Source organism: Bos grunniens, chromosome 24 (genome assembly GCF_055505025.1).
Source record: "Bos grunniens cultivar Pamir isolate PY7600 chromosome 24, Bosgru_T2T1.0, whole genome shotgun sequence".
Classification (NCBI taxonomy): Eukaryota; Metazoa; Chordata; class Mammalia; order Artiodactyla; family Bovidae; genus Bos; species Bos grunniens.
In genome coordinates this window covers 51,435,125-51,448,316 of record NC_141188.1, presented here as the reverse complement: position 1 = coordinate 51,448,316, position 13,192 = coordinate 51,435,125, and the positions used below count along the sequence as shown (strand labels likewise).

General features: G+C 39.0%; 1 protein-coding gene across 7 annotated transcripts in view; it reads left to right on the top strand.

Moving 5' to 3' along the window:
* The first annotated feature begins 653 nt into the window (after positions 1-653).
* CFAP53 (cilia and flagella associated protein 53) overlaps positions 654-13,192 on the top strand; it is a 41,527-nt gene continuing 28,988 nt past the window's right edge. For 6 of the 7 annotated variants that reach the window (XM_086373502.1, XM_086373504.1, XM_086373500.1 and 3 more), the window contains exons 1-3: positions 655-837; positions 4,572-4,801; positions 5,290-5,463. In XM_086373502.1, the coding sequence (XP_086229628.1) occupies positions 769-837; positions 4,572-4,801; positions 5,290-5,463 (473 nt within the window). In that variant the 5' untranslated portion in view covers positions 655-768. Of the gene's footprint in view, positions 838-4,571; positions 4,802-5,289; positions 5,464-12,574; positions 12,675-13,192 lie in introns of all 7 variants that reach the window. The other variant, XM_086373503.1, reaches the window with a different exon arrangement.

The following is a 13,192-nucleotide window of genomic DNA, read 5'->3' as shown; positions in this document are numbered from 1 at the left end:
TGCCTGGGATCTAGAATGCCAGTGCTGAGGGCCCCTTAAAAGGTCTCCTCACGTGTGTGTGTGTGTGTGTGTGTGTGTGTTTCTTCTGCCTGGGATCTAGAATGCCAATGCTGAGGGCCCCTTAAAAGGTCTCCTCACATGTGTGTGTGTGTGTTTCTTCTGCCTGGGATCTAGAATGCCAGTTAGGCTCTCTCAGCTTGTTGAGGATAATACCCGCTGTTCCATCAGTCAGGTATTTGTGAAACTGAAAGGGTTTATGTGTGAAAATACCTTATAAATTCCTGTAAAGAACTACGCGAATAAGGTGGTCCTGTGATGATTTGCCCTAAAGGTTAACTTAAAGATGGCCTCACAATTTGACCATCCTACAAAGTGTCCGCTAACTTTTCTCATGCTTTTAAACATTACAGGATATAAATAGCAAAGTCAGTTGGAATGTAATTAGATCTTCGACTTCATTGCGGGTTAAGGAGGCTTTTTTCTGCTATTTGATGACTCCTAGAAAGGGACCGAGGTCGGAGGGAGGCATGGCCAAGGGCAGGGTGAGGACTGCGCAGACTCAGCTCTTCCACTCCAAGAGGAAGTAGCGAGTGCCCGCGTCTGTGGTCACCATGGTAACGGGACCGACTTCCGCCCCATTCACCTGTCCCTAGCCCCGCGAGGCGCACCACTGGCAACCAGACCAGTGCATCTCACAAGCTCGTCCCGCCGGTAGCTGTGGTTGGGGAACCGCAGCGGACACCGCCCCCAACCCGAGGAAGCTCCAAAATGTACAGCCAGCGGTTTGGCATCGTACAGAGAGAGGTTAAGGGGCCCACTCCCAAAGTCGTGATCGTGGTAAGCACGGGATATGTGTGTGGGATCCTACCGTTTTCTGTATCTTCCCCATCTCAGGACCCAACCCAGCCTTGGCCCCCAGCAGGGGTTCTCTCAAGGGAAGCAGGTGCCTGACGCAGTAGTTTGAATTTTGAACGAAGGAAGAAAAAGGTCTCTTGCCTAGCTCTCTTACTCCGCCCCTCCCTACCCTTCTTCCCCCTTCAGCTGTATTTAGTTTCTGTATTTGGAGAATCACCACTGGCGATCTTGAAGGTTGAAGATCTTGCAAGACTTTTAAAAGAGGTCGTCCCCTTAAAATGCAGAGTGTGTGTCAAGGAAAGGGCGCTGGGTCAGGTGGCAGGGAAATCTGGGATCTGGGCTGGCAGTGATTCAGCTGTACGGTCGGGATTAGTTCTGTACGTTTAGGAAAACCGTCTGTTGAAGAGTGCTGGCCTTTGGGGGTTTTGAGTGGTTTTAGGGCCCTTCCTTTGCTGACTCAACCATAACAGAAGCATACCTGCAGGCTTGGGAATAGGAGGTTGGTTGCCTTTACGGCAGCAGTGGTGGTAGGCGACCAGGGGAACGCTGTGCTGCAGAATTTGATGAGCGCTGCTCAGAACCTCGGACAGGTGGTCCACGCACCTGCATTCCTTTGCTTCTACACACTAGTTTCCACAGGCTAGAAAACCTCCATGTGTAGTTAAGCAACGATAGAGGCATCACATGAGTCCCTGCTGTGTGCGCAGCTCTGTGGAAGATACAGGGGTGAATACATTGACCCTGGGAGATTTCGCTTTCTCTAAAAGTTTGGTCCTTGCCTTCAAACTGCTTATCATCTAATTGCAGAAACAACTTGCTCATGCACAAAATCGTTAAAGATTAACACAGTGTGCCAGCACAGTTGATCGCGGTGTACTGTATTGTCCGTGTCGGGACACTGTGGAAGAAAGGTCAGAGATGATGAACGATATAGTTTTATTATGCTCTGTAGTGCACATAGCAGTTGTCAGTCAGTTTATAGACCTGCTCCCTCTTCTTTAGGTCCAGGGACTGTAGGATCTGGGTTTGGAAATCAGGCGACTGGAGTCTTCTACAGTCTGTAGGGTTTGAGGTTTATGACGGACAGAAGTGGATGTACTTTGGGTTCTGTATCTGAACCCTGAGCTCAGCTGGGGTACTGGTCAGGTGACATTCCTTGTGTTGGAAACCAATAAGGATTTCCATTCCACCAAATCACCACCAAACCAGAGAAGCAGGCCTATTGAATATTTTACGTTTATAGAAGAATAAAGAGGAAAGGGAAAAGTCAGAGCTGGTGTATCTCAGATACTAGAGTGTGATAAGAAGTGTGGATGTTAGAGGTTGTAGAGTTGCAATGGGAGAAGAGTTAAAACCACCAGAGATGAGACTTGAATGCTAAACAATTTCTTCAAGAGAAGGTGGTGAAAGATGTAATGTCTGAAGTAATGAAGCAGCAAAAGGAGCAGCTGTTTGGTGAGTGCCTCCTAGGGACCCAGTTATTTACTTCTTGAAATAAATTTTTTTTAGGAAGCCATTTGTTTTGCTCTTTTTGACAGGTGAGAAAACTGAGACTCAAAGAGGTTAAGTAACTTACTCAAGATCACACAGTTATCAGTAGAGGCCAGAATCAAACCTTAGCTTGTAAGATGTTATTCTTTAAGACGTTAAACTGTAATAGTAGAAACTAATTTGAGATGTTACAGTAACAAAAGCTTTCGGTGACCTTGAAAGTACAAGGTAGTTATTAAACCCTTCATTCTGATTGTAGCACGGTTTAAGAGTTGCAATGTTCAGTATGGTGGCCACTAGCCACAAATTTGAGCACTTGTAATATGTCTAGAGTCATATATTGAGATAATATTTTCTATATATTGGTTAAATAAAAATATATTAAAATTAATTCCCCCTGTTTCTCTCTTTTTTTCTTTAATACAGCTACATCAAAATGTTAAATTGCAGATCTGGTTTATATTATTTTTCTTTTAAATAGTATAGGTTTTGAGTACATAATACTGAGACTGCATGGATTGGCACCATCTTGTTCGGGAACTCCAGATCTTACTTTATTCATCCAAAGACAGGGTCCTCCCTGACCACAAAGGTCTTCCTACCCAGGATGCCACAGCCTTAAAGGGCTTCCTAATTCCCTGCTACTGCTCAGTCTGTTTCTCTCTGCCCTCCACTGCTATTTCCTCTTTAGTCAAAATGTACCTCAGAGCCTGATTCTTGCCCTGATGACTTAAGACAGTTGACTCCCGATGACCTTGGTGCTTGGTTCCTGTTCTCAGCCCATCTGTCTACTAGGAGCCTGAGTGTGTCCTGCTCAGGGTGCAGCCTTGACCCAACTCTGCTTTGTTATCACTGAGTCTGCGTTCATAGGATGCCATACATATTAGAGAACAGTAGTTTGTTAACTAAATCTAGGCTCTAAATAATTTCAGTATGAATTAGCTACTTCCCATGATGTAACCTTCAACATCACCTTCTGTCTCCAACCTACCTCAGCTTTGTATTATCTTGTTCAACTATTCTAGGCACCCGTGTGTATACCCCAAACCTTGAATCTTTTCATGAGGCTGTCTTCAAATGTTGATTTCATTTCCTTAGGAGACTGCTTTACCAAGTTTCAGTGCCAGTATTCTGGTAATCCAGACAATGATGCTCTCAGTGTAAATGATGAGATTGACTCTGTGCCGCGAGTTAAAATCTTTGTTACGGTGCATCAGCACACCAGAGTCTGACTGCTCACCTAAGGGTGATTTGCTAAACCTGGCTGAAAATACAAAGCTCAAAACCATGGATTTCATGGTGGCCCCAGGAGGGGCAAGAGTCACATCGAGCCCACCCATGAACAGTTTCATTCATTCATTCATCTTTCCTCTTCATTCGTATTGAGAACTTGATACTGGTAGCCATGCTTCATGCTAGCAATGCAGAAATAGAAAAGATATAGTCCATATGATTTTAGCAAATGTGTCAATATTTATTCACAATGGTGTATGCATTTCCAACTTTTTTGATGAAAGTTTGTATAAAATGAACATATTCACAGAAATTCAAGTTAATCCCAGAATGTCAGGAGTACAGCTCTTGCATTAAACTTCTGGGGACAGTAGAAATAGGAGTCAAATTCTACCATTAGTTTTTGTTTTTTTTTCTTTTCCTTCTTTCCCTTCCTCCCTTTCTGTCTTCCTTACTTCCTTCTTAGTAAAGGATATTTCACTGTCACAACTTGTTATATATATCCTATATACTTAGTGAGTAGTTTACTTTAATTGAAAGATTTTGATGGTGGTAACTATGTTGTCAGAGCCCTGAAAAGCAAGGTGGGATAGTAGGTGGCAAGATTAAGGTCAGGAATTAGAAGACCTTTAATTTTTGTTCTACTCAGTTCTGCCCTCACTACTCAGAGCACTTTGGGCAAATAAATTAAGTCTGATTTGATTAGATAATCTCTGGAGTCCCATTCAAATTTTTAACTTTATAATTCCATGAACTTTTATTCAAATGGCATTTGAGAAATATTTGAGACTGATTTGATGACACCTTAGGTACAGGTTTCAAATAATTCAAACAAGTTACATCTTAGACACTTAAGTTGTTTACAGTTATAGCAGGATATATTAGTTTTATATACCAAATTTTGTTTAATACAGGTATTGTGGATTAACTGAAAATATGCAGTTGATTTTGGGTCTATCATAAGTGATACTTGATTTTTTTTTTTGTTCCAGAGAGCCAAGCCTCCCAAAGGCCAAGGAGCTGAGCATCATCTGCAAAGAATCCAACACAGCCATCAGAAACATCATGCTATTTTGGCTTCCATTAAGTCAATCGAGCGGGATCGCTTGAAAACTGAGTGGGACCAGCACAATGACCGCAAGTTTGTGGACAGTCTTGTGAAAGCAAGAGTCAAGGATGCCATGCAAGGGTTTATCATCAACACTGAAGAAAGACGAAATAAGTAAGGCTTAAAAACTGGCTAATCCAGACTCTGAGACATTCTGAAACCAGAGCCTGAGATTGACCAATCAAAAATCAAGTGAATTTTTATAGTAAGGATCATGGCTGAGCTAGTCTTATTCCTACCAAACCAATAGCTTATTTTCACTTGTGATAACCTATTGATAGAAATCAAAAGAACATATTGTATCATATTTTGTTATTATAATTAAAATCTTGCTCATTTTGCTTTTTTTGTTGAAATATAGATCACATATCTCATCTGTACGTGATCAAATAAAACGTGGCATAGATTAGTCTCTATTGCTTTAGGTGACAACTCATTTTATGGAATACTGTAATGATCTTTCCTTCTTACAAAATTTACAACTGAATATATACTTCTGAAATTGAATTTAACAAAATAAAAAGCAATTAGTGAAATGGTACATGTAGCATGACAGTTTTAATTCCTTTGCTTGTTGTTGTCATTTTGTTTTGTGAACCTAGGTTACGTGAACTTTTAGCATCCGAGGAAAATGAGTATTTTACTGAAATGCAATTGAAAGAAGAAACAATTGAGGAGAAAAAAGATAGAATGAGAGATAAAATAAGATTATTAAGAGAGAAGAAAGAAAAAGAGAGACAGGATTTTGTGGCTGAAAAGCTAGACCAGCAATTCAGGTAATGATGTCAGAAAACATACACATCAAATCTGAAGTTTGTATATTAAAGATTATTTAGGAAGACTGATTTACAGTAAAGTGTAGCCCTAACAGGGCATAGCAGTTGTACATTTAAGTCTTGTTAATTATACATACATCTTTGCACTAAGAAGTTCTGTCTGTTTGCTTTGAGGTGATAATGCATAAGATTTATTCTCAGTGTATTTCAAGTATACAATACAGAATTATTACCTGTAGTCCCCATACTCTACATTCAGTTCAGTTCAATTCAGTCGCTCAGTGGTGTCTGACTCTTTGCAACCCCATGAACTGCAGCATGCCAGGCCTCCCTGTCCATCACCAACACTGAGAGCTTGCTCAAACTCATGTCCATTGAGTTGGCGATACCATCCAACCATCTCATCCTCTGTCATCACCTTCTCCTCCTGCCCTCAATCTTTTCCAGCATTAGGATCTTTTTCCAAGGAGTCAGTTCTTCGCATCAGGTGGCCGAAGTATTGGAGTTTCAGCTTCAGCATCAGTCCTTCCAATGAATATTCAGGACTGATTTCCTTTAGGATGGACTGGTTGGATCTCCTTGCAGTCCAAGGGACTCTCAAGAGTCTTCTCCAACACCACAGTTCAAAAGCATCAATTCTTCGGTGCTCAGCTTTCTTTATAGTCCAACTCTCACATCCATACATGACTACTGGAAAACCCATAGCCCCGACTAGATGGACCTTTGTTGGCAAAGTAATGTCTTTGCTTTTTGATATGCTGTCTAGACTGGTCATAACTTTCCTTCCAAGGAGTAAGTGTCTTTTAATTTCATGGCTACAATCACTATCTGCAGTGATTTTGGAGCCCCCAAAATAAAGTCTGTCACTGTTTCTACTGTTTCCCCATCTATTTGCCATGAAGTGATGGCAAATGCCAGATGCCATGATCTTCGTTTTCTGAATGTTGAGCTTTACGCCAAGTTTTTCACTCTCCTCTTTCACTTTCATCAAGAGGCTCTTTAATTCCTCTTCACTTTCTGCCATAAGGGTGGTGTCATCTGCATATCTGAGGTTATTGATATTTCTCCCAGCAGTCTTGATTCCAGCCTGTGCTTCATCCAGCCCAGCGTTTCTCATGATGTACTCTGCATATAAGTTAAATAAGCATACTCTACACTAGATCCCTAAAACTTATTCATTCATCTTATTACTGAAAATTTATATCCTTTGAGCAAATCTTCCCTTTTCTTCTATCCCCTAGCCCCTGAGAACTGACATTCTACTCTCTGTTTCTATATGTCAAACCTTTTTTCCCCTTAGATTCCATGTTTAGTGAGATCATATAGTATTTGTCTTTCTTTGTCCAGCCTATTTCACTTAGTATTATATCCTACAGGTTCATCCATGTTGTCTCAAAGAGCAGAAGTTTCTTTTTTATGCTGAGCAATATTCCATTCCTGGAGTAGGAAATGGCAACCCACTCCAGTATTCTTGCCTGGAAAATTCCGTGGGCAGAGGAGCCTGGTGGGCTACAGTCCATGGGGCCACAAAGAGTCAGACATGACTGAGTGCACAATATCCCATTCCACAATTTCTTTATCTGTTCATACCTCAGTAAACAGTTTGTTTCCATATGGTAGTTCTAGTTTCAATTTTCGAAGGATCTCCATATTGTTTTTCATAATGGTTCTACCAATTTGTATTCCCACCACAGTGTACAAAGGTGTCCTTTTTTCTACATCCTTGCCAACATTTGTCATCTCTTTTCTTTTTTTGTAATAGCCGTCCTAACGGGTGTGAGGTGATAATCTCATTGTGGCTTTGATTGGCATTTTTATGGTGATTTGTGATGTTGAGTATCTTTTCACATACTTTTTGGCCATTTGTATGTCTTCTTGGAAAAATGCCTACTCAGGGCTTTTGTTCATTTATGTAGTCAGATTATTAGTTTTTTGCTATTGAGTTATATGAGTTTCTTAAGTATATTAGATATTAACCTTTTAACAGATACATGATTTGAAAATATTCTTTCCCATTCTGTAGGTTGCCTTTTTACTTTGTTGTTTCCATTGCTGTGAAGAAACTTTTTATTAATAATTGGATATAGTCCCACTTGTTTATTTTTTATTTTGTTGCCTTTGCTTTTAGCATCTTATCCAAAAAATCATTGTCAAGACCAATATCAAGGAGCTTTCCCCTTATGTTTTCTTCTACATATTTTACAGTTTCAGGTCTTAATGTTTAAGTTTTTAATCCATTTTGAGTTAATTTTTGTAAATGGTGATCCAGTTTCATTCTTTTGCCTATGGTCATCCAGTTTTACCAAGGTTGTTTATTGAAGAGACTGTCCTTTCCCCATTGTGTGTTCTTGGCCTCTTTATAAAGGATTGGTTGACCATATATATGATACATGGAATTCTTTCTGGGCCCCCTGTTCTGTTCCACTGCTCTGAAAGTGAAAGTCATTTATTCGTGTCCCACTCTTTGCGACCCCATGGACTGTACAGTCCATGGAATTCTCTAGGGCCAGAATACTGGAGTGGGTAGCCTTTCCCTTCTCCAGGGAATCTTCCCAACCCAGGGATTGAACCCAGGTCTCCCACATTGCAGGTGGATTCTTTACCAGCTGAGCCACAAGGGAAGCCCAAGAATACTGGAGTGGGTAGCATATACATTCTCCAGCAGATCTTCCCTACTCAGGAATCTAGCTGGGGTCTCCTTCTTTGCAGGTGGATTCTTTACCAACTGAGTATTGCTCTATTCATCTGTTTTTATGCCACTATCATTACTGTTTTGATTTTTATAGCTTTGTAATATAGTTTGACATCAAATGTGTGATGCTTCCAGCTTTGTTCTTCTTTATCAAGATTGCTTTGGCTATTTGAGATCTTTTGTAATTCAACTGAAATTTTAGGATTTTTTTCTCTTTCTGTGAAAATGCCATTGGAGTTTCGATAGGCATTGCACTGAATGTGTCACTTTGGGTAGTAAGGACATTTTATTAATAACAATATTAATATTCCAATCCAAGGACAAAGGATATCTTTCCATCTATTTGAATCTTCAGTTTCTTTCATCAGTATCTTATAATTTTCAGTATACAGATCTTTAACTTCCTTGCTTAAATTTATTCCTATTTTTATTGTTTTTGAACCTATTGGAAATAGGATTATTTTCTTAATTTTTCTTTCAGGTGGTTCATTTTTAGTGTATAAAAATGCAACTGATTTCTGTTCATTAATTTCAATTCCTATAGCTTTAATGAATTCACTGATTAGTTCTAACACTTTTTGATGGAATCTTTAGGGTTTTCTATATATATAAAGTAAGATCATGTCATCTGCAAACAGACAGTTTTACTTCCACTTTTTCATTTTAGATATATTTATTTCTTTTTCTTGCCTAACTGCTCTGGCTAGGATTTCCAGTACTATGTTGAATAAAAGTGGCAAGAGTGGGCACCATTGTCTTATGCCTGATTTTAAGAAAAAGCCTTCAATTTTTCACTTCTGAACATGATGTTAGCTGTGTGCTAGTTATGTATAGCCTGTTGAGCTACATTCCTTCTACACTTAATTTGTTGAGAGTTTTTTGTATCATAAATTTGTCAAATTTCTTTTGTAGCTAATTAGATGATCATATAATGTTTATCCTTCATTCTGTTAATGTGATGTGGCACATTTACTGATTTGCATATACTTAACTATTCTTGCATCCCAAGGATAAATTGTGCTTGATTATGGTATGTGATTCTTCTAATATGCTAATATTATATTGAGGATTTTCACATTTGTGTTCATTAGGGATATTGAAGTGTTCTCTCTTCTTCATTTTTTGGGGAGGATTTGAGAAGGGTTGGTATTAATTCTTCTTTAAATGTTTGGTAGAACTCACCAGTGAAACCATCTGGTCCTGGGCTTCTTTTTTGGGAGTTTTGACTACTGATTCAGTCTCCTTACTCATTATTGGTCTTTTCAGATTTTCTCTTTTGTCATGATTCAGTCTTGGTAGGTTATATGTATCTAGGAATTAATCCATTTTTTTAGATTATCTAATTTGTTTGCATATAGTTGTTCCTAATAGTCTCTCATGATCCCTTGTATTTTTACAGTATCAGTTGTAAAGTTTCCTCTTTTATTTCTAATTTTATTTACTTGAATCATTTTTTCTTAGCTAGTCCAGCTAAAGATTGTCCGTTTTACCTCTTCAAAAAAACAGCTATTAGTTTCATTGATATGTTTTATCATTTTTCTAGTCTCTGTTTCATTTACTTCCATTCTGATCTTTGTTATTTCCTTTCTTCTGATTACTTTGGGCTTAGTTTATTCTTGATAGTGCCTTGAGGTAAAGTCAGATTTTTGAGATCTTTCTTTTCTCTTAATATAGGTGTTTATTGTTATAAACTTCCTTCTTAAGGGGGCTTTTGCTGCATCTCTTAATTTTGGATATTTGTATTTCCATTTTCATTTAAGGGTTTTTTTTTAAATTTTATTTTATTTTTAAACTTTACAATATTGTATTGGTTTTGCCAAATATCAAAATGAATCCGCCACAGGTATACATGTGTTCCCCATCCTGAACCCTCCTCCCTCCCCGTACCATCGCTCTATTTCCCCTTTGATTTCTTCTTTGACCCATTGGTTGTTCAGGAGTGTGTTTTTTAAATTTCCACACATCTGTTAATTTTTCCAGCTTTCTTTCTGTTATTGATTGCTACTTTTATGCCATTGTGGTAAAAAAAAAAGATACATTATTTCAATCTTTTTAAATTTAAGACTTTTGTGTGATGTGGCATGTGATCTGTCCTGGAGAATGCTCCATGTGTACGTGAGAAGATTATGTATTCTGCTATTAGATGGAATGTTCTGTGTATGTGTGTTAGATTCATTTGATCTAAAGTATACTTCAGTCTATTGTTTCCTTATTGATTTTCTGACTGGATGACCTGTGCACTGCCAAAATGGAATATTGAAGTCTCCTACTATTACTGCACTGCTGTCTATTTTCCCCTTGATATCTGTTCATCTTTGTTTAACGTATTTAAGTGCTCTGATATTGAGTGCATATACTGCTAACTCCTCGAACAACACAGACTCTGAAGGTCCACTTAAATGTGTTTTCTTCCCAATAAATGTAGTACTATATGATCTGGGATTAGTTGAATCTGCAAATGTGGAACCATGGATATGGAAGGTTGACTATAGAACTTGAGCATCTGTGGATTTTGTTATCTGTGGCAGATCCTCAAGTGAATCTGCTACAGGTATGAAGGGATGACTTTATAATTGTTATATCCTCTTGATGAATTGACTCTGTCTCTTGTTACATCTTTTGTCTTTTGTTACATCTTGTAACATCTTTTGAGTTAAGGTCTATTTTGTCAAAGTGTAGGTACTTCTGCTCTCTTTTGGTTTCTACTTTCATGGAGTATCTTTTTCCATCCCTTGACTTTAAAGATATGTAGCCTTAAACCTGGAGAAGGCAATGGCACCCTACTCCAGTACTCTTGCCTGGCAAACCCCATGGACGGAGGAGCCTGGTAGGCTGCAGTCCATGGGGTTGCTAAGAGTCGGACATGACTGAGCGACTTCCCTTTCACTTTTCACTTTCCTGCATTGGAGAAGGAAATGGCAACCCACTCCAGTGTTCTTGCCTGGAAAATCCCAGGGACAGGGGAGCCTGATGGGCTGCTGTCTATGGGGTCGCACAGAGTTGGACACGACTGAATCGACTTAGCAGCAGCAGCAGCAGCAGCCTTAAACCTGAAGCAGGTCTGTTATAAGCAGCATGTTGTTGGATCTTGTTTTTTATCCATTTGGCCCCTCTGTCTTTGAATTCTCAGATTTTTTTCCTCCTCTTGTTTGTTTGTGTCTGATGTTGATGCTATCTTTTGGATTTTTATTTCATGCATTGTATTTTTCAGCTCCAGAATTTGTTTGGTTCTTTTTGATGATTTCTATCTCTATTGAACTTCTCATTTTGTTCCTATGTTGTTTTCCTGATTTTGTTGAGTCATCTGTCAGTATTCTAACTCACTGATCTTCCTAAAAACAGTTGTTTTGAATTCTTTAGCAGGTAACTTGTACATCTCTATTTCTTTGGGATTGATCACTAAAAAAGCATTGTATTCCTTTGTTGGTGTATATTTTCCTTCATTTTTGTATTCTTTGAAGTCTTGTATGGCTATGTTTGCCTGTGAAGTAGTATTTACCCCTTCCAGCTTTTACTAACTGACTTCAGGAAAGAAATACCTTCACCAATCAGCCTAGCTAGGGATTCTAAGTCTTTCTCATATCCTTTCTGTGGATGCACCTTATCTATACTTGTTGTCTGTAACCCATGTAAAGCACAGCCTCACCTCCTGTCTTTGTTAGGATCTAGATTCTCCCTACTGGCTACTGGAGGAGAAAATGCTGTAAGGGGCAAAGGGGAAACTAGGAAGTGGATTTCAATGGACCATTAGTATATTTCCCACTTTATAGTAAATGTTTTTTTTTTTTTTTTCTTTTTTACACAGTAAGAAAAAATGAAGTTTCATAAGTGGTTTGGATTCTTAAAATGTTTATTAATTTGGTAACAATTATAAAGATTTTATAAAGAAATCTTATAAAACTGAGTATACAACTTCATGTTGTATACCTTGCTAGTTAGATGAATTAATTAGAATTTTAGAAGAAATAGTTATATCCTGCAACAGTCACCCATGTTATCCATGGGGCATACATTCCAAGATCCCCAGTAAATGTCTGAAACTGAATTCTGTATACACTGTGTTTTTTTCCTATACATTTCCTATACATCCCTGACAAAGTTTAATTTATAGATTAGTTACATTTCAGAGATTAGTAACAATTGCAGATAATAAAATGGAGTGGTTATAACAATATAGTGTAATGTAACTTGTGAATGTGGTCTCCTTCTCTCTCTCTGTGTCTCAAAATATCTTATTGTACTATACTCACCCTTCTTCTTGTGATGATGTGAGATTAATAAAATGTCTAAAAGTGAAAGTGAAGTTGCTCAGTCGTGTCTGACTCTTTTCGACCCCATGGACTGTAGCCTACCAGGCTCCTTCGTCCATGGGATTTTCCAGGCAAGAGTACTGGAGTGGGTTGTCATTTCCTTCTCCAGGAGATCTTCCCTACCCAGGGATTGAACCCAGGTCTCCTGCATTGTAGGCAGACGCTTTACCATCTGAGCCACCAGGGAAGCCCAATAAAATGTCTATATGGTAAGTAAGATAAATGATGGATTGTGACGTGCATGCGTGTGTGTGCGCTAAGTTGCTCCAGTTATCCAACTCTGTGACCCTGTGGCCCATAGCATGCCAGGCTCCTCTATCCATAGGATTCTCAAGGCAAGAATACTGGAGTGTTTGCCATACCCTTCTCCAGGGGATCTTCCTGACCCAGGGATCAAACTCCGGTCCCTTAACCCTCTTAAGCAGGTTCTTCACACTAGTGCCACCCGGGAGGCCCTGTATTGGGATGTAGCGTTAGGCTATTGACCTGACCACAGGTCACCTACTTTGGGTGATTCTGGATTGTTGATCTGTGACGATGCTGATGACTGAATGTCAGGAGCAGAGGATGTCAGTTGTTGGAGATCCCAAGCGGAATGAAGCTGGGTGGTGCAAAGTTTCATCACACTTTAGAACAATGTGCAATTGAAAATTTTTGAACTTTTATTTCTGGAGTTTTCCATTTAATGTTTTCAGAATACAGCTGGCCATGCTGCTGCTGCTGCTAA